This window comes from Erpetoichthys calabaricus, chromosome 10 (assembly GCF_900747795.2).
Source record: "Erpetoichthys calabaricus chromosome 10, fErpCal1.3, whole genome shotgun sequence".
Classification (NCBI taxonomy): domain Eukaryota; kingdom Metazoa; phylum Chordata; class Cladistia; order Polypteriformes; family Polypteridae; genus Erpetoichthys; species Erpetoichthys calabaricus.
The window spans coordinates 158,809,590-158,834,415 of NC_041403.2; the positions used below are offsets into that span (position 1 = coordinate 158,809,590).

Sequence of the window (24,826 nt, forward strand, 5' to 3'; positions counted from 1 at the left end):
AAACATCTTGGATATGTACAAATCTACTCTATACTTTTTACCTTTGTACATCTTTCACATTATATTACTTATTACGTAATGTTAGCCAATGAATAAGCCATTATACTGGGCTAGACTCTTGAACAATGAATTGGGGGTTTGGGCAGGTGTTCAATTTAAATGCTCGGGCACATCTGACCATATTATGTTTTAGTTCACGAGAGTGTTTGTAGGAAGTTCAGTAACATTTCAGGTGAATACATGTGTTTGGGATGTTGTGAACATATGACTGGATGACTTCATATGTTGATATTAATACCATGAGCTTTTTTTCATGGACATTTTGGTATTTGTTATCCAACAATGGTCGCCATCTTCTTATATAATATGCTACCGTGGCTGTCCAGGATTTTAAATCACCTGTAGCTCTCAAACCGTTTGACCTATTGACCTGAAATTTGGTAAACATATACTATGTGACTCCTACTATACACTTTCGGGGTGGTGATTGACCTCCAAGGTTATTCCTCTTTTTTATTTTATGGTAGAATCAACTCTTGGCAGCGGCCAGCAGGGTGGCCGTGCGGCGCATGCGTACGGGCGTCGTTCTCGTCCCTACCACCTTCGCTGTCACTTCCCCTACCCCTTCATATCTTAAATCATTTTTGAGGCAGATTGAAGACTTAAGTGCCAGCTTAAATAAAAAAAATAAAGAAAACGTATTAAGTAATTGCAACACAAACACTGACTTAATCAGTTTTAATGTGAAAAGATGCCGATGGAAGAAGACAAGAAGCGGGCTGCTAGGGCGGAGAAAAGAGCAGCTGCTCAGGAAGCATCAACCTCTGAGCAAACGAATGCTAAACGTACAGAGACCGTAGGAAAACTATGAATGCTCAAGTGAAGTGTAGTGTGCCGTTACTGGTAGAACTATATTGCATCAGAAACTTACTCTGTTCAGCATAAACACATGGGATTAAAAATTTCTGCTGGTTGTCACTAAATACAGGGTTTGATTGGGGGGGGGGGGGGGGGGGGGTCTGGTTAAGTAAACAAAAAAAAAATTTGGGTGTAATATTTGAAGTTACACCTTGTTCATTATAAAACCTTTGCATGCCTGCAGTTTTTGAGTATTTTTAATTTCAGTACTAGGTGTAGCAAATACTTGGCAAATCACAAGGAAAGCATCATAGTATAGACAAGATTTTTGGGGTTTAGTAATGTTGAATAAAAGTCAGTTTATTTAATTATGCAATCAAAAATTGTCACTTGTTGCTTGCTCGTAATATGGTACACTCTTCAGTGCTGATGCAAAATAGCGGGAGGAAGTGAATAAAAGCCAAACCCTATATGGGGCCCATATAAGACCAACTTAACAAGTGCCTACTTAGTTTAAAAAAAAAAAAAAAAAAAAAACTACTCTTTTTATCTGCCACTTGTGTGTGTATATACTGTATCTATCTATCTTAACTACAATACAGTTTACAGGGCCATGTCTCCGGCCTTTTACATTCTCCATCCATGAAAGAGAAGAGCACCCAAAGTCAAAATTTGGTTCTGTGGGTGCACTTCTATGTGCATGGGATCAAATGCTACACTGACCAGATCACAAACATTTACAGTATGATCATGGATTTTGTTGCAGTGTATGATAAAGCCAGAGAAAGAAAGCAAAATATGTTTTTCACCTCCAAGCAATGGGAACGAGGCTATTCCTTGCTTACATTTCATTTCTATTACTTTACAAGTTATTACCATTCCTTTTCACCCCAGCTTATTGCCTGCCTCAGATTTCAAACCAATATGAATGCATCAAATGACACTGTCATGACATTATGGTCACCAATTTTTTTTCATACCTGTTATAAAAAATAAGATTGTAGTGGAGGTACTGTTACTATAAAACATTTTAGTTTTTCTGGATAGTAACAAACGTTACTGTCTTGCATGTTATATGAGCCTGCACATTCCGATCGATTTCACATAAATATCACATACATTTTACATATCAAAGTCCTGCTAAGTCTGATCTCGCTCAAAACAGCCAATTGCAGTTATTGCCACATTGCACTCCTTACAATGTGTTGCTTTGGTGCCTACTTTTCAGTTGTCTGTTGCTACACTTTCTCACATATAATTGTGTGTACTGTAGAGAGACAAGTCACCCGTTTGCCATCGTGCCATGCCGCCAAGTTTTCTGCCCGCATGAAAACTGTATTGTCACCTCTTTTCATCTTCAGCCTGTCTGGCTTCAACTGTGAAGCCATGTGTCTCCTGTTCACCCTCACTGTGCCACAAGCTCCAATTCCTCTGCTCTGTAGCTCCATGAACAATTCTGGGCATGTATAAAAATTGTCCAAATGTACACAACATGACCCAAATGTTCATAGCCCTGAAGCAGCTCCAGCACAACCTAACTTGTCAAGGGACAGTTCTCTTTGAAAGAAATACTTTCCTGTATATGTAATTACTTTCAGGCAGAAACCAGTGTTTGCTTCTTCCAGTACAAAATCCTTTATGCCATACTTTGTGGGCTTGTCTGGCATATATTTGCAGAAAAAAAGGCGTCCCTTTTATTTTATCATAGATTCATGGCCAGGCTGATAAAATTGTTTCTATGTTGGTTCCACAATGTCAAGCAGGGGCTGAACTTTATGCATGGCGTTATAGCCTGGCTCACCCCTTGGGATTTGCTTGTTTATTACAGAAGTGAATAAAACTTTGCAGCATCACGTACCTATTATCGCGCTGCATAACCTGTCCAAAGCCACCAGGGGACAAAGCACGTTTGGACCAATGCTCCCTGAAGTTATAATCACCAGTTCTGTTCCATCTCTATTTGTAATGCCACAACGCCCTTCATCTCATCTTTTGTTGTGGGTTTCCACTTTGAAAAACGAGAATGTGATGCAAGCGCAGCCCGCGATTCAAAAAATTTCTCTGCCTACCGGTTTGTCTCGTCTGACAGCAGCATCAGGAGAGAGCAGCCTGAATTAGTCCAGTAGCTGGTGATCGGTCGTGTCCAACAGCGAGCCTTGTGAAGTCCAGTAGCCAGTTCAGCTCCCACGGATCAATGTCTGTGTATTCCTCTCACGCGAACCTTGCCGTAGATGCATCGGCTGCGCAAATGCGCTCAGCTGGTGCGGCATCGGCTGGTGTCCGATCAGCTGATGCTGGCTTCTCACTCTCTCGCTCGATTTCCTGATCACTGTCAATAAAATCCGATTCTGAAAAATCAGAGTCGGACTCCCGATAATGCGCAAAACATCGTCTGCCGAGTGTTTTCTGCACTCACTTCGCTCCCTTGTGACATGTCGATGCCATCTTGCGTGTGCGTGAGTTGCGAAATGTAAACAAAGGCAAGGATTAGTTGCCAAGTCAAGGAGTCTAGCATTCTTCCAAGCACAGAGGGAATGCCTGTGACGTGACTGAGTTTTGTCGCCACTAACAGCTGATTGTCGCCCTCTATCCCTGGATGTCGACTTTTGTCGACATTCGCCCTCAACCCCTCCTGTCGACATCCGCCCTAGAAGAGGATTTCTCTTAGATTGATAGCTTATTGAATGTTTTGTACTCTGAGTTAGTTGCATTTTACTTAATTGCTTACATTTTTGAAATCCAAAGCCCAAGTTATGTTTTCCATCATTCAAAATCAAACATTTTAAAAGTATTGTACTTTGTTTATTCTGAACAGAGAATACCTTATTTACTACAAGGATCGGCCCTGACCCTGAAAGTTTAAACAGAACCATTATTAATTACATTTGTATACCAGTTTTCTATCCTCCTCAAAAGCACTTTACTAACACAGTAGGAACCACTTCAACCACTGCTGAAGGACAGCATTCCACCTGGATTATATAATGGCAGCCATGTTTGTTCCAGAACGCTCACCACAAACTAGCCATTACGTGGTAAAAGGGTGAGCGAGGAAGCCAATTGTAAACATGGGATACTTAGAGGGGCAGAATGAACAAGGTCATTGGGGCAATTTAGCCAGAACATCTTGGGACACTGTACTCTTTTTTTCAAAGGATGATCGGGGATCTTTTGTGACAACAGGGAGTCGTTACCTTTGTTTAAGTTTCATTGAAAGGATGGCACCATTTTCTCAGCAGTGTCCCCCATCAGCACACTGGAACATTGAGATTCAAAGATTTGAGATTCTTTTCTGAGGAAGGCCCTGCATACAGAACTCAACATCTTAACAACTAAAGAAACTTAACAACTTATTTATAAGTCAAGACATCATTACTATGAACATGGAGAGAAAGCTAATAAGTTTTTAGCTCAACAAATTCACAAACAAGTTCGCAATGCAATACCAGTAATCAACACGAATGGAGAAGAAATCATTGACCATAAAAATATAATGCACGCATTTAGAGATTATTATAAATCCTTATATTCTACTGAGCTCAAAGAAGACAACACACAATCTAATGCATTTCTGGATACATTACAGACACCACAAATAGATGCTTTAAGTGCTGAGGAACTGGATAAACCTCGGATGCTAACAGAATTACTAGATGCTATAAAGTCACTTCAAAGCGGGAAATCAGCAGGCCCTGATGGTTACCCCGTAGAATTTTATAAGAAATTCTCCACTCAGCTAGCTCCCCTCTTATTAGCAACATTTACAGAAGCTAGAGACAACCAAATACTACCTCAAACATTTGGTCAAGCATTAATCACCGTCTTTCCTAAACAAAATAAGGACTTGTTATAATTCGTATCATACAGACCAATTTCACTCCTGAATAATGATGTTAAGATACTCTAGCTAGAAGGATGGAGAAAGTGCTGCCCTCGGTAATATCACAGGATTAAACTGGATTTATTAAAGGCCGACACCTATCTTCCAATCTCCGACGCTTTGTTTAATGTTATATATTCACCAGCAAAATCAAACACCCCAGAGATATTACTATCATTAGATGCACAAAAAGAATTGATATGATTAAATGGAACTACCTTTTTACTGCATTGGAGAAATTTGGGTTTGGCCCGAATATTTGTGCATGGATCAAACTACTGTATACAAATCCAGAAGCTTCAGTTTGTATTAACATTTGTTCAGACTAAGCTAGAACGTGGTACCAAGACAAGGATGTCCCTTGTCACCACTGCTGTTTGCAATCACCACTGAACCACTGGCGGTTCACTGTCGAAATTCCTATCAGATAAAAGGGATTATCAGAGAAGGACTGGAACAGAAAATTTCTCTATATGCAGATGATATGGTTTTATATATATCAGACCCAGAAAACACTGTGCCTGCAGTTTTAACAGCACTCACAGAATTTCAAAAGATATCTGGTCTTAGAACTAATCTGAATAAAAGTATACTCTTTCCAGTGAATTCACAAGCATATAATATTAGATTGGACACCCTACCTTTTACCATGGCAGATCAGTTTAAATACCTAGGGGTAAATATCACAACACAAAGCTCTTTATCAACAAAATTCTGCCGTCTGTATTGAAAAAATTAAGCAAGACTTGCACAGATGGTCAACCCTTCATCTCACTCTAGCCGGAAGAATTAACATTGTCAAGATGAATATCCTTCCTAAACTTTTTTTTTTTATTTCAAAACATTCCAATATATATCAATAAATCTTTTTTAAGCAATTAGATTCAACAATAACCTCATTCATTTGGAACTCAAAACACCCACGTATCCGAAGAGCGACCCTACAAAGACCTCAGGCAGAAGGTGGCATGGCTTTACCTAATTTTCGGTTTTATTACTGGGCAGCAAACATACAAGCCATAAAAAACCTGGACACAAAAAAATGCACACACAGGCTTGGTTCGCAATAGAAGTAAAATCCTGTAGTACTTCTTTATACTCCCTGCTCTGCGCTCCAATAAATGCAAATTATCGCAAATATACTAATAACCCAATAGTGCTTTACTCACTTAGAATATGGAACCAACTTGGAAAGCATTTTAAGATGGAAAATCTTATCTGTGGCACCTCTGCAAGAGAACCACCTCTTTCAACCCTCGCAAAGATATCCAGTTTTTAATATCTGGAAAAGTTTTGGGATTAAAATGCTCAGAGATCTTTATATAGACAACATATTTGTATCTTTTGAACAATTACGTTCCAAATTCAACCTCCCAGCTACACAATTCTTTCACTATCTTCAAATTAGAAATTTTGTTAAATAGAAACTGCCAGATTTTCCTCATCTCGTACCCTCCACCATGCTGGAAAAAATACTGCTCAATTTTGAGGAATTAAACACCATTTCCGCATTATATACAATCTTATTAGAGTCCCTACCTTTCAAAGACCCAAGAGGACATTGGGAAGAAGATCTCTTAATCAATTTATCAGAAAAGGAGTGGAAGATAGCAAAGCAGAGAATTCACTCGAGCTCCATATGCGCAAAGCATAAAATTATTCAACTAAAAATTATATATCGAGCTCATCTGTCTCGCTTAAAACTGTCGAAAATGTTTCCAGGGCAAGATCCAACCTGCAAACGATGCAACCAAGCTCCTGCCTCACTGGGTCACATGTTTTGGGCCTGTACCAAACTAACATCATTTTGGACCAAAATTTTTAAGTGCCTTTCAGACAGCCTTGGGGTCAAAAGCCCTCCTAACCCATTAACAGCTGTGTTCGGTGTTCTTCCAAACGGACTTGAAGTGGAGAAGGACAAGCAAACGGTGACTGCACTCACTACACTTCTGGCACATAGACTTATTTTGTTAAATTGGAAGAATCCTAACTCTCCTCTGATAAGTCAGTGGGAAACCGATGTTTTATATTATTTAAAACTGGAAAAAATTACAGAATTTTTTAAAAACTTGGCAGGATGTAATCAATATTTTAGAGTAAGAGAAATAACTATTACCACATTTAATTCCCTTTTTTTTTTTTACCTATATATATATTTCTTCCTTTCTTTTGTTTATTGTTGCCTTATTAAAAAGCCCCAAGCAATTCTCCTTTGGCTAAGCTCTCCTTCTCAGGGGTGGGGTTTGATTTGTGTTCAATTTTTTTTTGTGATAAATTGATCTATTTGTATGGAATGATTACAATAAAATTAGATTCTTTTCTGGCTGGTCTCCCATTCAAGTACAGCTGTTAGCTAAATCAAAAAACCTCTAATTCTGTACCTTAGCCGCCTTCGAGGATCAAGTGTGCCTCCTCCTCCACCAGTGCGCCGAGGTCCAGTGGAGTAATCCGGAATTCCTCCTGTGTTCATACCATAGTCTAAATCCTCATAACCCAGGCTCCGCTGATCATCCTCTAGGCCATATGGTTCGGCAATATAACGTTCCGGATGAGGGCGACTGCTTAGTTCCAAATTGCTGCCCATTCGAACTTGAGGCTGGGCTGCATAAAGATCATTCTGTCGACTCGGAGCCCGGTAAGCAGAATCTAGAGTGCGGTAACCATCTGCAGGTCTAAAAAATTTTAATAAAAGGAGAATAGAAATGTTAATACAAAATGAATTGTCAGCAATATACATATAGCTTATGAGAATTGAGAATTAAGTAACTGGTCCTGAAAATTAGGTAGATCAAGGTGCAGAACTAAGATCTTAAAATGCACATGTTATATGTTACAAAAGCACAAGAGCCTTGTTTTCCCTATCTCACACCCGACTCCCTGCCATAACTAACAGCTGCTTCAACTATCAAATCCTGAAGTCACCAGTGACTAATGATTCATGGTAGTTAATACATGCTTTGGGATGCAATATTCCAGAAATGTAATTTTGAAGTTCAGTTTTAACATAGAAGAGACTGCCACCTCCTTTAAAATACAAATACTCTCCCTCCCTGTAATCACTCCATAGCACTTCTACCTAAACTCAGAAGCACTACACTTTGCATTTACTCTCGGTGTACATAAATTGTGGGATCTCTTTCAGTTTGGAGGGCTTTTAGAAGGGCTTCCATCTTTGCAAAAGAATGTGTGTGCAGCACAGCAAGGCAAAAAAAAAAACAAAAAAAACCCCACAAAAACATGTAATCTACTATGCTTCCCTAACACTGGCCAACTTAGATTCAAAACACTTCACAATAAATGAGAGCAGCTGGGAGAAAATCAATACAAGTAAGAGGTTCATGTGCAAACTGCATACAGGGAGGAATCAAATTAGGATCTGACTGCAGCATGCGTCTTACAAAGGGCAGTATTGGAAATTACCTTTAAAAGACATCTCCTTAATTAGGTTGCTCCCAATCCAGGTCAGAATTCAAACTCTTAAACACTTAGGACTCTTTCTCAAGTAGATTCTATTGAATGTTCACCTCTCTTGAACTGATGGAAATAAGACTGCTCTCCTTTTCTCTTACTAGTTTGCTTCTTATGGCTCACATCAACAAATTAAACTAAACAGCAGCCACTGGTAATATATTTCAAGTGGCAGACTTATTATACATGATTCAGATACTATTTCAAAACACACAGACATTACCTTCAAGGCATCAATACAAAAACATCATGACACTTTTGCATGCATAGTGTTTTTGTTTTATGTTTAAATGTTTCCAGGTTTTCCACTAATTTTTAACATACTGGAAAAATTACTTTCTCAAAAACCATACGTTAATAAGAATTTCATTCAGTTTACCAGATTAACCGGTATATCACCCACTGTGTGTGGGAGCACTAATTAAGTGAAGTGCTTACTGACAGTGACAGATCTTGTATGTATAGATGGGCTACACACTGGTGCAAAAAAAAGGAAGATGGTGCAAATTTCTTAACCATGTCAAACATTGACATTTGAATGTTTTAAAATGTGCCCATCTCCAAACAGTACTAAAAAAAAGCTGGCAAAAATTAATATTTACATCATACTACTTTTAATGCCTTATGTAAAATGTGGGACAGTAGGAAAAATTTCAACGGGTTTTAAAACAATCATCCCACATACAATGGAAAAACACCTGGAAGGAGGCCATTCTGCCTCATTCTGGTTTCGGGTGCTTAAAAAAATAAAAAATAAAAAAAATTAAAAAAAATAAAAATAAAAAACCTGTGGCAGACAGCTTGTAACAGTGAATGCATTTGCTTAAAGATGACCTTCCTGGTCATTACTGTTATGTGAACAAGCAAGAGATAATGTTTAACAATTTAACAGTACCAACAAATACAGATTAGAAAATTAAACCATGACTTATAACCATAGATTTTGGCTTTTATTTTTGGTAAAAGCATACAAATGTAAACTTGTGGTCAGGGACTTTCTGCTAATTGAAGGCTGGCTTTTAACTTTGTTTACTATTCCAACTAAAGCAAGAAAAATTCTTTACAGAAAAGCAGGTCAGGATTACTGGACAACCATAAAAATTAGAATTCTGGACAACCACAAAAATTAGAATTCTTAACACCTTTCCCTGTGGAGCCGCTTTTATTAACTGCGTGTTTAAGAGAACAGCAGACAGAAAAGAAAAATACGCATATGAGTTGAAAAAGGAAGGAGTAATAGGATTAAGACCAAACCGAAACACATACAGGAACCGAAAAATGTCAGGTGAAATGGATGGACAAAATGTCAAGTGAAACGGATGGACTAGACAGCATAAAACCTCAAAAAAAAAAAAAAAAAAAAATCCTCTATACTACCATTGTCCTGTTTATCAGTAATATTCAAGTTGATTAAACATTACACAAATCAAGATGATTTTTGGCTAAGAAACACTTAAATCTACACCAAGCCAATAAAAAGTAAAAAATTAAAGTAAGAAATTTGCAATTTGAGAAAAAAATTCATATCATTCACAAACACTATATCCGACAGTAAACTGTTTCAGCACCCTTAATTTGCAAAGTTAAAATTGTTACATAGAAGTTCTGCATTAAAAGAAAGAACTCACCTGTATCGCTCATCCATGCGGGTTACACGGGACAAACTGGCATACGCATCAGGTGCTGGTGGTCCAGGTCTATAGCCAAGATCATCATAGTTTCGCTGGTAGCTACCTGTGTCGGCATAGTGATAATTTCGAGGCACAGTGGATGTCCCTGGAGGTCCCATGTACATTTCATTGCTTGGCACTACTCCTCTTCCACCTTGATACATACGGTCAAGAGTAGCTGAGTAGTTGTTGCTGCCCTGAACTGAGCCATCCACAGACAACGAATCTGACATTGATGGAATGACTGTTCTTGTGGTCACTGTCTTCACCACCTTCTTCACCTGTATAACAGAACAATTTGAGTATTAAAAATGATTCCTACAAACTACAAAAAAAAAAAAAAAACCCTGAAAAGTACACCTTTTTAAAAAGACATTTGACTTGCTGCTAACCTTAAATATTAAAAATCACGGTCTCAGGCCCCATTTACATTGGGGAAGGGAACTAACTTTAGCCAAGAAAAGTCATAATAAATATGCACAGATAAAAGATTACGAGGGTCACTGCACAGTCAAGTCAGCAATTTTCTTATTTGCAAATTTATTACAAACTCCAGATACAAGAATATAGGCATAATTTCTCCATATATTATAAATACTAGCGATAACAATTAACCACTGATTGATTTGCCTAAGACTTAAAACCAAGTTATCTTACTGATTATACAATATAAATATGCATTGGGAAACTGAAGTGCCTTTCTGGACTGTCATGCCTACTAGACATATTTTCAAACATGTTAATTTAAAATGACTTGCAGTTTTTAGGCTACATAGCAGTTTGTTTTATATCCAAAAGTAGAACAGAAGTGTGCAATATGCAGCTCGATTTATGCGCTTTTTAGGCATAAAGGGTTACAAAGTTCACCGTAAACTATGTAATCTGCTAAAATACAAAAGCAGCACATCCTGAACAAAAAGCAAAAAAATACAAAGCAAGCATGCCACTTGCAAGGTTCGAATGAAATGGATATCATAAAGCATGTGTTTAGAATTACAAAAAACATTTTACCAACAAGTGTGATTGAAGGCAAAGGCATTTGGAGGATAACCCAATTACTTTGAGCACCTGGAGGCACTATTATCTCTGCACAGAAAACCCAATTTAAGATGCAAGAGGAGCTGAACACCAAGTTAGCCACTGCCAATAAATAATGTGCCTTCTTGTGCTAGGGGAATTTTTGGAGTTATCACTTTTGATGTCTTTCTATTCCACTTTGTTTCATTCAAATGAATTGCATTTTAGACACTTGATTTGCCACTCTTTATACCAGGCAAAATCCCAGCAAGGATTTGCTGAGTCTTTGCATGAAAATAAAAAGCAATTTAATGTTCTATAAGTGTGTATGCTGCCCTTCAAATACAATGACATTACAAAAACACACCATTTTTGGCTGATGTTTGTGTTTTTATTTTTACAACTTTGAAAGCAGTTCACAGGAAAACTTCCCACTGAGAAGCTCATAGCCACCACCGAACAAAACAGCATGCCAAAACTGACAGAATAACTTCAAATATGCCAAATATACCTCAACTGTTACAAAGATGTTCCGATGTTGATGGAAGTGAATTAATCACAAGAGGCCCTTAAGCAATATATTTAAATTGATAAGGTGGTGGCCTGGGCAAAAACACTAATTTTCTGACTAATCTTTCATTTAAACAAAACAAAAAAGTCTCAAAATCAATCTCATGAATATACCATGCTCAATTACAATACGTAGATTTTTGTGTCCGATCCAGTAGATGGCGCTAATACACCTGTTAAGGCTTTCCACAGAAAAAGCATGAAATGTTATTACAGTTACCTACAACAGCATGAATATTTACAATACAAAGTCTAACATGAACAAGTTAATGGAAAATATTGGATAAGAAAGAAAATGCAGGGAAGATGCAAGTTAGTATGTGTGAAGTGTGGCCGTCCGGTAATGTAGTATACTGATGTATACAATAATTGTTGGAAAACATTATTTGTTACATAAACATTATTGTCATTGAAAATATTCCCTTGTGTGTAACCCGCAAGTACCTTTTGATTTGGTGATAGACATAATATGCTAAATGAACTGGGAAATTGCCCACGCCATAATATAAAGTGAATATCTTGTTTTGAGTTGTCATTGTTATGAAATCCCTGTAGTTTTTCTGTTCTAATGTTTTTTGTTGTTTGGCAGTTTGCCGCTGCTCTTCAAAAAGGTTGTGTAATTCGTTTTCTGTTCACTGTCTAGGTGCAAGACTTGCTGCCGCTGAAGTTCAGATAATGTCACTCTGTGGTTTGTCGTATGTTGTCTTTTGTTGTTCCAAGGCTCTTGCCTGTGCTGGTTGGTCTGGCGTAATGTAGATGTTTCTGCTTCTTTCTGTGCATTGGTGAGAGTATGTAGGCCAGCGAGACCATTCCTGTTGGTCACAGCTAGGCTGTATGTGCCTTGTTATTTTATTGGGAGAATTATGTTGAAGTGAAGGTAAAAGGAGGTGTAAAATGGTAGTGTCATAATGCAGTTTCGGTTAGTAACAAAGCATGCTCTGAATAAATCTAGTCACATTGAAGAATTGAAGACTTGAAGATAAGCCTAAGATCAAATCTCTGCCAGGAACACCGATTCCTTACTATTGTTGTGGAAGGATATAGTAGTTGGGGCAACCATTGTTTACATCGAACACGGATGGACACAAGTGAAATATTATAAGGATTTACATTTGGACTACAAACCTAAAGCTACAATTAAAAAGCTGCAATTCATAAGTGTATGCGCAAAGCAGCCAACCTGAAGTAGCTCCATAATTAGCGGCATTATCAGTCACAATGGCTGGTTCTTCTTTTATGCTCCATTCATTCAATGTCAACAAGCATCAGCTCTAGACCCTCTTTTTAAAATGCTTCCTTTTTGTCTGAGGACTCTAAGGACGCATTTGAGACCGATTAACATTACGTTTACAAGTGACCAATTGAAGATGTGTAACCTGTAGAATTATAGAAAGACAAGTCTTCCCACTGTATCTTTAATTTGAACTAATTCAAATTTTTAAATGTCCATTAGAGCACTACCGGTCCGCAGCCGTCTGACAGCCGGGCCGCGAGAGAACTGCCGGCAACGGCGACTCACTCAGACTTTTCAGAACGCTTGGCGGGCGGTGCTTTGCAGCGGTGCAGAGAGAGGAGAGACACCGAGGTGAGAGACTATTACAACAAAGTATTTTTATGGTCCCGACAGTTTCCCCATATGACACAAGTCTATAGAAATCACGTTACTACGAAGTACATTCAACAGATGCTTTCATTACAACAAAGTGACCTTGAAATGCTTGAACGAATCATCCACAGAGCAGTTAGATCTGTGGTCGCAGCTCAGTTGTGCACGTTTGCACAACGATCCCCAAACAGAAACATTGTAAAAAAAAGAAAATCTTTCTTCGAACTTTCCTCGTACTGTTTTTTTTTTTTTTTGCTGTTTTTGTTGTCTGTGGTTTTCAGTGATTCCTTTTGCTTATTGCTTGTCAACATTTGAAAAACATCCATTGGAATTTAACTCATTGTCACCCTCCTATAGAAACGGCAGACACGAAAAAAAGAGAGTGTTAATGTTTGTGATGTGCAATCTGTTGGATTGGCAAATGTAAAGCATATGTCTAATAAAGTGGTCCTTGCTGTCAAAAAGGTTGGGGACCACTGCATTGGAGGAATAAATATGGCTAATAGTTTAGTTGAAAGGTGTCTACACTGAGATTCATAACAAATACATTATTCAATAACATTATTTAAGAAGCAATATTGGATTTCTATATTTGAAAGATAAATGTTTTATGATGTAGATGTCTTTGAATTGTATTAATGCACGTAAGAAGCCCCCAATGACAAAGTGTGGACTGTGATGCGATACATACTGTATGTTAGTTAAATTATGGTGAATTCTGAATGAGTGCACTGCTGTAATTTTTTTTTTAGAACATCAATAGTATTACATTCTACATCTTCCAAATACTGATAACTGTTCATTACTAATCAAGAATTTCTTCTTAAATGTAATTCCATACTTATGCATATGTTATGAAGTTACTGCATAAACACCCTTCAAATATCATAATGTAAACAACCTTCAAATAAAGTGTTACACTGAAATGTGCCACATTACATTAAAATGTCCCAACTTCAAATATATCCATTCACACTAATTCAGTCAAGATAAAAATTGATACTGAATTGGAATTGAATTGGGACAGGAGTGCTGATATCCAGCACTAATAAGAAGCTTAACATTTTCTCTAAAATACTCTTTGTAAGGTTTCCAAATGGAAAAGCTCCTTGAAACAGGGCCAGTGCTGAAACACAGGATTGCCAAAGCAAGCCAATGAGGCTGGCAACCAATAGACACATTCACATATTTCAGTGCACAGTTTTCCCACCAGGAGAGACATCGTGTTCAGATGACAATGATAAAAGTGAAGGGACTGCAACTGGCTAGTGGCAGCCGCGTTTCTGGATTAGGCATTAGGCTCCCTTACTTTTATTTTTAAGGGATTACAAAATTGGTCCATATTTGTTTCAAAGTTTTTCATTTGATTCATACCACACCATACTGGAGGATAAGCACAATTCTAATATCATGCTTAACATTCTAATTATCATAGCATTGTGATTAGGATGAATAAGCCAATTCCAGTAAATATCTGAATAGAGCTTAATAAACCACTTACTGTGGTTTCAGTACGTCTTGTTGTTCCATCCTCTGAGGTCTCTACAGAAACTACAGATTCCGGCTGGTCTGGATCTTCTTCCACTGTTACAGTCTCTTCAACTATATGCCCTGGGTCTATCATCCTGTACTGGTGAGCTTGAGGCTGCAAGAAACATAGCATAAAGCTCCAAGATTAAAATCTGATTTAGCCAAAGAGGAGCAGCGGATCAAGTGGACCACTAAAAAAAAAAAAAATGTTCAGTCTCCTATCAATATTCATCACAGCAGGACCAAAAACAAGTCAAGGATACGTGTGGCAAGGCAAGTTACTAAAATCAGAATTATTTTTCAGTAGGCTTGAAGTTTCTTTTTTGCATACAAGCATTGACAAACTATTTCTAAAAAGCAACATGCAAAGCAAACAAGCTTGCTCAAAACTTTTTTTAAAAAGATTGTTTGAAGGCATATCTATGCTGCTTGCATTGTAAAAAAGAGCATCCATCATGCAAACCAACCTGCGCTCCGTTAAGATAGATGTCAGCAACCTTCTGTCTCTCTACATCCATATCACCAGTCAGCCGGCCATTCTGGACAGAACACAGAAGAGAAAAACCTCAAACACACCCCCTCCCAATGCTACAGAAATGGGACAGAAAAGAAAAAGGAAGCTTGGCAAACATGACATGTAGCAAGGTTAATGGCTTAAAGAATTAAACCATAAAATAAGGGAGAATATTAGGAAAATATTAGGAGAAAAATATCCAGAATGATCTATGTACACTCACCATTAATATAAATGCCAGTTAAAAGTAGATTAGTCACTATAAATACTGTGATACCGGACACATTTTTCATACCGTATGTCATATGAGATAACGAGAAACCATTTGTATATTATATACAAACCAACTGGACATTAAAAATGATATGAAAAATGTAATTTGAGAAATGCAAAGAGAAAGCAATCTCTGTAAAGCACATCCCATCAAGAAACAATGAACTATAACCAACGATGGAAAACGAAGTAATTCTTTACCAAGAAAAATTAACATTTGGGAATAAAAACACCCAGTTAAGTTGGTAAAGCGAAGGACATAAAATGCTTGTACAAACTACAAAATGAGTAAAATGATTTAAATTGTATGTAAATGTTCTTATTTGCATTATAAATATATTTTCCCTCCAAACATGTTTTTAAATTGTAGGAGGAATGGCTTCAAATTGAGTGCATTTCAAGAGTGTTCAAGACATTGAGTACCGTAACAGAAAACTATATAAATGACAGAATTTTGCTTAAATTGGTATTCTCCCAGCTAATGAGGAAAAACGTTTAACCCCTGCTGAAAGTCTAAGTGGCAAAACGACAAATGGACCAAACTAACCAATAAAACCAATATTCAAAATACAGCTAATTAACACAACTGCACTATATATAAGCCACTCTAATAATTACGACACTCTGATTATAATAAAAATGTCTGGGCTCCAATATGCATATCTTTGAATTATGAATTCTTAAACATTGTGCTCATGTGATGAAAACAGGAAACTGACAATCACGTGTGAAACTAATCCTGTACCTATTAATTCATGCTTGCATTTCTGAATTACATCAACCTATTACTTTATGCTTTACTAAGGGAGTACAGTAATTCCTTGTATAATGAGATTTTTATTAACACGTTTTTGCTATAACACTAATTTTAAAACATCTGGAAGCAAAAAAGCAGATAACACTGTTGGCTATGTTCCAAATATGGAATACCCTTAACCCATCCTATCTGAAAAAACTATCACCTACAATTTTGTGACAGTAGTGTAAAAGTGCCACTGCAGCTGTACGGTCTTGGGTTATATTTAAAAAAATTATTTCATAATTATGAATGGAAAGAGAAAGTACCAACAAGACAGTGTGCCAAACAAACGTAAATGGTTATCACTAGAACAAAAACTTGAAATTATAAAGCTTCATATAGATGGTGCATCATTTGCAATAATAGAATGTAACAAAAAGGTATAAATGAGTTGTTGGCACAGACTTATTAAAAAGGTAAAAGTATGGACCAGTCACTTCATCATATACGACAAAAGTGACTTAAAGAAATTCTTCTACTCATCACATGGAACATCTTTCAATGATATGGATATGATACGACTGCAATCAAAAAAATCTAACTGAAATGGCCATTCAGACTAAAGATACGCACGGCCAAAACTTTTCTGTAATTTTTGGATGGTTTTAACACACTTCGCATAAAATGTGTTTGAATTGTAGATGAAGGTACAAGTGCAGACAACGATGCTGTTCAAAGATATCCAGAGCGTTAAAACAGTTGAAAAAGGCAGCTACAAAAATTTTGCCAAATATCCAATGTAAATGAAACAGGTTTGTTTACGAAGGGGTGAGAGTGCACAAGCTTCATTAATCTTTTCTTTCAAAACAAAAAAATATTTCAATTTTCAACAGCAAACATTTCTAAATATATTTTTCATTTACTATCATTTTTGGGGGCCAATAATTGATCGCTGGTAACACACTGCATTATGCAGTACTGTAATCCATTATAACATTTGATAGGCACAGTTTTCCACACCAAAGGAGTTTCTGACTCAATTGACAAGGTATTGCTGCATTTTATAAAAACGATATGTCACACAGCACTAAGCATGTTCATGATCCATGCCATTTGTGGACATTATGCTAGAAACGGAACAATTTACATCCCAAATTATTGCACATATTTTCAATATAAACTGCAACCAATATGAGACACTCGGGAGGGAAATCACTCACTCATAGATATTAGTGCTGGGCGGTATACCGGTTCATACCGAAAACCGTTTTTTATTTTTTTTATGATATGGATTTTTCTTATACCACAACACCAGTTTAAATTGCCTAAACGACGTTCGGAACGTGGCGCAGCGGGAAACTGTTTAAGTGGGGACCTTTTTCACTGCTACACCGCTAAACACAGATTTGTTGCACTAGGGCTCTTTTTCACTGCTACACCACCAAATAGTGGGCGGTAGCATAGGAATGCCGCGCGGTGAAAATGGACAGAGAGCATTCCGAAACTGAACTAAAAGTAAAGTTGAACATGCGATGAACAGAAGAACTTTTGCCGAAAAAAAGGAGTCACATCCGTCGCCTGGAGATACTTTAGTTTTAAAAGGTCAGATGTGTAAATACTGTTTCTATACTACTGGATAATACTGCAAGCCAAGTTGTACTTGTTTTTGAACTTGCTAGTGTATGTTTTGCTTGTATTCATTCTGCGATGTGCTATCGACTCGTTCAGAGATGGGCGCAACTCTGAATGGATGGCACAATTAAACATGTATAACGAAGATATTTTTAAAGTTCTGAACACTCCGTCGGCTAAGTTAATAACTAGTTTTAATTTCACAAAGACGTTTATCGTGTGGTGACTGGTAATTATCGTGTGGTTTTGGTAGAGAGCAGGAATATCATTAAGTGGATTCTGTGCGGTGATTGCTGCAGGCGCCTGCTCTTAGTGCGGAGGAAGTCAGTTTAAGAAGCGTAGCCATTAACGACTGGGTCGGGGAACACTTAACACAAAGTATTTGATGTGCTGCATTAACTTGTGACGGGGTTCGAGAAAATCTAGTAAATTAAACATTGATTTTAGGATGAAGTTTAGTTTACAACATTCTACTTTAATTATAAAATAAACTGAGAATAAAGTGGAAATGTCGACTTTAATCTTGACATAGTCAACATGTCGAATTTATTCTCGACATAGTGTTTTTTTCTTCCGTGTCCATATTTTTTTTTCTTCACAATGGCCCTAATGCGCTTCCATAGGGCTATACCACAAACAGCATTATAAATGCAAGTTGCAGTTTTTATTATTTATGTATATAGCTTAGCTTGAAGCAAGGTCCATATTAATGCAGTTTGCCTAAATGATGGTACAGTTGGTAAGATGTCATCACCAAGATTGCACTTGTTATATTTTATTTTAATTTGGTGAATACTATGTAATGCACCTGGGCTTGAAGCCTTGAAGTAATGGTGCAACTATCAGTAATACTATTATGTATTTTATTGTTATTATTTATTAGTTTAAATATTATGCAGTTTAATGATGGTAAAATTGTTTAAAAAGTCACTTTAACGTGTCAGTGGACAGAGATTGTTAACATTAACAGAAAGTGTAGTTGGTTTACAAAAAATATTTACTATTTATTCCTTTTCTAAGACGTGTTCAGTGCAATCCAACTTTTGACAAACACCTCTGGATATTTTACTAAGTCTAAATGCCTCTCTGGATGGTTGAAAATGTGTTGTCAAAATCATAGTTTAAGCTTTTGCAAAATTTGTTCAATTAAAGGTTCTATATTTTGACTGCATCTGTCATGCAATGTGATTCCTTCTCTTTAGTGCCACCCCCTTGAAAACTATCACTTTATGGGGCCATGCAAACCTGGATTAATACTTGTGTGCACATTAAAATGTCTTTTTGTACGATGTACAATTCTCATAACAGTCTAATAGGTTATTCTTAGCCAGTCTACTGCAGTAATTGCAGTGGAAAATGTGGTTAACATCCACTCATGCATGGGGAAAAAAATACTGTCTAATACCGTGAAACCGGCAGAATTTAGAAAAATACCATGATATAGAATTTTGGTCATACCGCCCACCTCTAATATAGAGAAAAGAATTCAAAAACTTTGAAAATTCTAACAAAACATAATGAGACTGCTAATCAGTATCACAGTAAGTATAACACCTCCAGAGTTTTGGGACAAAAATGAGCATTCACTTGACTAAAAATAGAAAACGAAATCCTGAAATTTGAGAATACTATTCAATGTGACAAATCCCCACCCCTCCAAATTTCATTCATATGTTAGCAGTTTCCAGCTGTTAAGTAATTCTGCCTATGTGACGCAAGAATAGAGCAGAGTTTTCGTATCTATTCCATTGGTTACCTGTTGTAATCGCGTGAGCGTTCCAGTGTTGCCGTTGGCAATTGCAGAGGTGTTGTTGAAGCCCCTCTGCGAGATCTGCTGACACATGGTGCGACGCTCTTCTTCCAGGGCACGAGTTAATCGCTCAAACTGAACTTCCTGCTCACGTACTGAAGCCAGGATGCTGGCTGTGGACTCCACATCAGAGTCCTCCATTGATTTAAATACTCTGGCAGCAGGGGCAGAAAAAAGGGCAAGGGGCTGCAGGGGCTGACTGCAGTCAAAATAAGAAAGATGAACACAAACAACCCAAAATAAGAAACCATTTAACAAGTACTGTGTAATTTTGAAGTCAATCTTCACATGCAAGGAAGTAAAAACATTCACATACTTTACTATTTAAATACCTACTTATTCAAAAAAGTGAAATGTGTTTTAGACATCAAAAAAAAAGTGGTGCACTGGAATAATCTCACGACAGCAAAACTCTACCATGAAAAGTGATCTTCAGGTCAGGTATCAAGCAAGTCTGCTTGAGAGGGTGAAGTATAAATACCATAAATAAGCTGGTAATTGTCTTGTAACGTCACTCTTGCTATTTATAGACTTTTTTTGGTTTCTTCGGAATGTCTACCTAGACTTTCAGAAGTTACATTAGGTTTTATACTTTCTACATACTGCATGTATAAAACAGCATTAAACTGAAGAAAGTGTTATACCTAGAACCACGCTAATGTAGTTAATAAAATTTGAATGCCTTTAATATACAACCATCCCTAAACACTGCAAAATGATGACTGGTATGCTCACAACATATCAACAGTAGTGTTAAATTTCTTAAAGCCATGCATGTCAATATACAGAGGGGAATTCAAGTATTAGTTCATCCTGTCATAATAAAACGGGGTACCAGATAAAAGTTTCACTGCAGTCCTATTTAGCATAAGCCAGGTGAATGTCTGCAGTTATGTTTCAGAATAAATGTAACCAGGAAATGCTGATGGTTGAACATGCCGAACATACAATTTTAATGCACGTGCAAACAAGAACCAATAATGCTTAGTAAGCTTTCAGAATTGGCAACTAGAGAAAGCATAAACACAAACTGCTCCAAAAGATGCACTACAAAACAAAACAAAAAAAAAAAGTGATCAAAATGATCCTCCTAGAAGAAATTACAGTATCTTTAGTGGTTCTGGCTTAAAAATTAATAATGTTAGTATGCTGTGTATAATGTAGCTCATAACATTTTTGTTGCATTACTGCATACAATTATGTGCATAGTTATGTTTTAATATTTAAAGTATTTGTTTCATGTCCCCACCTCAGTTGGTTAACTATCCCAAGACTTAAACAGCATAAACAAATATATAGCTAAAACATGAAGTTTTATAAATCAAGCAAACATTCATTCCACAACCAGCCAGTACCACTTAGTTTCTGAAAATCCAACAAGCTGTATGTGCAACAGCTAGCGCTCACAGTTTGGGTGAATGGGAAGCAGAGAGACTGTTTTAAGCTATGATGCAATGTGAAATTTTACATGAAAAAAGCTATTGTGAAAGAACATACACAATAAACAGAATCCAGAGGTGTTCTTAAAAAGTATGATAGCAAAGAAAAGCAGTATAGTAATGTAATTTCACATCCTCCGTTTAAGCAACAAAGGGAAAAAAGCTCCAGAATGAATCCGAATTGTAATAAGTTAAATATAAAACAGGACAGGAAAGCAAATATGAAACTGGTCATTATTAAAATATGTCATTTTCAAAAAGGAAAATATGAATGAAATATTAACCGTCTTTATTAAACATTTTGGAATAAGCTACATTGGATCATTAAAAACTATACAGTGATCCCCCGCTGTATCACGGTTCTGCTATTGCGCCCCCGCTATATCGTGAAAAATTCAATAAATACATCCAACCTGTCGTGTACTTTGCAGCCAATTCATAAAGCATACGGTTTTCAGCAGTCACTACGGTAGACAGAGTTTCACGTTACAGTACCCAGATGATTTCTTACAAGGCCTGTCATTGGCTGAAAGAGGAGACAACAAGTCAGAGCAGGATTTTCATTCTCTTGGGCTCTGATTGGCTGCTGCTAATGTGGTGTAATCTTGCAAGAACAGCGAGCGTGGGTCACCGACGCATCTCAGTTCTCAGAGTATCGCATACCTTGCTTGTGGTTCGATTGTTGTGAGCAAACTTTCTGTGAACTTTTCATTTTGTTTTAAGCCCTACGATGGCTCCCAAGCATCCTGCATCTTTCTAAGAAGGAAAGGAAAGCATTACGTGGACGTTGATTGCCATTATGGCTTGAATGAATAGACGGTACGCTACATTATCCTCTTTAATAAAATCCCTGTGTGCGTCCATGTGTCCGTGTCTTCTGGTGAAGCGTGCATGCGCAGGGCATGGAGCGACGCTTCAAAGCAGATGCTTCAAAGGCCGCCTGACGCGTCACACAAGATAGAGAGGGTGGGACCTATAAAATATCCAGCGGCAGATCCAATCGGATTTCGGTAAATGAGGTAAGACCTAAAACAGAAAACACGAAAAATCCAATCGGGTACTGAGACGCGGAGACCAGCTTCCCCATTGTTGTGCAAGTCTTCACTCTGAGGATATCAGATTTGCGATTAAGAAGCTTGGCCCGGTAAAGTGTAAAGTAAAAGTAGATTTATTTTCGTGCACACTACATCAGTTGCTGGGGAGAATCTGCCGATTGCCCACTGTTGTCACAGAAAATTAAACGCATATTACGGACAGCAAAGCCAGTATTACTGTCAAAGAAAATTACAGGCATTTTATGGAAAAAATTTAATGAGGTAAAAGGTCCCTTGCCATTTAATATAGACTGTTCCTACTAATGTTTATGGACTACTGTTCTAGCGCCCATTATTGTAACGGGCTTAATGGCTAGTTATTATTATTACTATTATGTTACTCATATCCTTAACCCAACAAGTTTACATGTGTTTAAAGCATGTGGGAGGGGTATTTCAAGGCTTAAACTATAAAAAAATATTTATATGGTCTTTCTATATCGTGGATTTTCACCTATCGCTGATGGGTCTGGAAAGTAACTTCCACGATAGGCAGGGTATCACTGTATATGACCATGAAAACCACTGTGCCAAAAAATGAAACATAACTAGCAAGGGTTCAAAAGCATTGTTCAATACCAGGGGGGGGAAAAAAATGTGTATTGCATTTTTTAACTGTATAAACAGACATTGAGAGCAGACACAAAAGCTGGAAAAAATCAATTGTTTAAGCTGGCTTTCTGAATGAAGTTGTGAGCACGTTAAATCTTACAAGAAAGTACGAGGCGAGACAAAAATAATCAGACTGGGCTTGGTTGGTGCTTTCCTGGAAAACCGTCTGGATGTGAATCATAGAATGATCACACCCTCTCAAACCGTCAACCAGCTAGGTATACCCTTTGAATAGCCCAGTCAGTATTTGCACGCAACAAATCGCTAAATGAGTTGCCATGATATTGTCAGGTAGGGGAAAAAAAACATCAAATTTCTTGCGAATTTTCTCTTTTTCCATAAAGCAGTTTTTGACGGACAAAAACATTCCTGTCCCCAATCATCCTCCCTATTCGCCCAGTTTAGGTCCCTGTGATTTTTACTTGTTCTCAAAAATCACAAGTGACCTGAAGGGAACATTTTCTTCAATGGATGAAGTGCAGACAAAAATGGCAAGCCTGTTGAAGAGCCTGAAGCAAGACAACTTCCAGCACTGTTTCAATCAACGGAAGATACGTATGGAGCAGTGTAGAGATCGGGAGGGGGAGTATATAGAAGGGGACGATGAGTAGAATTCTGTGATTCAATGTATATTTTTACCACCAATCCGGTTAATTTTGTGTCTCACCTCGTACAAGCCAGGTATGTATCCACCCCCAACCTTTGGAAAGGGGGAAAAAAATCTCCTGAATCTGTACACCAAACTCTTGTGCAGAAGTCATGCAAATTTAACTAAAAATAGAATTTCCAAAAAAAAAAAAAAAAAAAAACTCACAATACTGTGATACCTGACCTGAAGGCTAATAATTCTGAAATGCATTGCAACAATGCATTGCAAAAAGTAGTTCTTAATTTTAAACCACATCTACAATATTCAAATAGAGGTCAGAATGGGATTCAGTGTTTCCGATGTACATTTTTTTTTTTTTTTTTAAGCAAAACTGAGAAGAGACTTACTTATTTTGAAAGTTTGCTTGACATAAGTTCTGTGGATATTTTTAAAACTCCTATATTTAAACAAAAGAAAATCAAAATCATGAAAAATAATTAACATTAAAACTGGGTTATTCAACAAAGACTATAAATTCTGTCTTGAAGAAAGCAATCTTTGTTTACCTTACCAATTTTTTAGTCAAATATCAGCTCCTGCAGTTTATTCAAGCATTTGCTCAGAAACTCAGGAATGCATTTATATAAAGGCCCAATTCAAAAAGCTGCAGAGAAATTGACCATTTGATAATGGTTGAAGTATGCAACCAACAAAAAAAACACTGAATGAAAATTAAACTTCAACTCATTTCGGTGATAGGGTAAGTCTTTCAGTAAAACGGACAGAACGGCTTTAAACTCAATCTCTTAAAAATTTGGCTCTTTGCTATTATCCATCTTTGAATCATGCCAAAAAAAAAAAAAAAAAAGTATGATCTAATCAAACCCGCTTCATCCCCTAACAGGTGACATGCAGAAATTTACAGGTCAACATGCAGAAAGCTACGAGTGACATGTCAACATAGACAGTAGTGTATAAATCACAAATGAGAGCATTACACACAAGTTTTTAACTGGTTTATAAACAAGAAATTTGACAATATGAATGAACATGCAGATGTTACTCCAAGGAGGAATGATAAGCAGCCAAGTTTTTTTTTTTTTTTTTTCTAGTCAGTTCTAACAAGTTAACTTTAGCAAACTAGAATCCTAGTCATGCAAACAATGTAAATGAGTCTTGGAACACATACATGGAATGGAATACAGAAATGCAACTAGATGTATGAACAACATACAGCGGAGGACAGTTGACATAGAATGGAAATGTGTATTAAACTTAGTCAAGCGAGGGCCTTTTTAAAAGACAATATACTTACTATTATCATAAGTGATAAACAAGAATACAAGAAACGCACACAAAGACAATTGGGAACTGGTTCCTGGTAAATGTGACAAAGAGCAAAATGATTTTCAAAGTTATTTTACAAGAAAAATAGGACTAATTGCAGTTTGAAAAAATATTGAGTCAAGATTAAAGTAAAAAATTAAGGACAGTTAAAGCAATTGAAGTGTGATGGAGTACAGAA

The 24,826-nt window shown here is 37.1% G+C and overlaps 1 protein-coding gene across 11 annotated transcripts in view; it reads right to left on the bottom strand.

Annotated features, from left to right (window-relative positions):
* ctnnd1 (catenin (cadherin-associated protein), delta 1) overlaps positions 1-24,826 on the bottom strand; it is an 87,742-nt gene that overhangs the window by 28,028 nt on the left and 34,888 nt on the right. For 4 of the 11 annotated variants that reach the window (XM_051932546.1, XM_051932544.1, XM_051932545.1 and 1 more), the window contains 3 exons: positions 14,571-14,714; positions 9,835-10,157; positions 7,120-7,410 (listed from right to left, as the gene is read on the bottom strand). In XM_051932546.1, coding sequence (XP_051788506.1) covers positions 7,120-7,410; positions 9,835-10,157; positions 14,571-14,693 — 737 coding nt within the window. In that variant the 5' untranslated portion in view covers positions 14,694-14,714. Of the gene's footprint in view, positions 1-7,119; positions 7,411-9,834; positions 10,158-14,570; positions 14,715-15,066; positions 15,139-19,513; positions 19,767-23,708; positions 23,759-24,826 lie in introns of all 11 variants that reach the window. The other 7 variants (XM_051932537.1, XM_051932536.1, XM_051932540.1 and 4 more) reach the window with 3 other exon arrangements.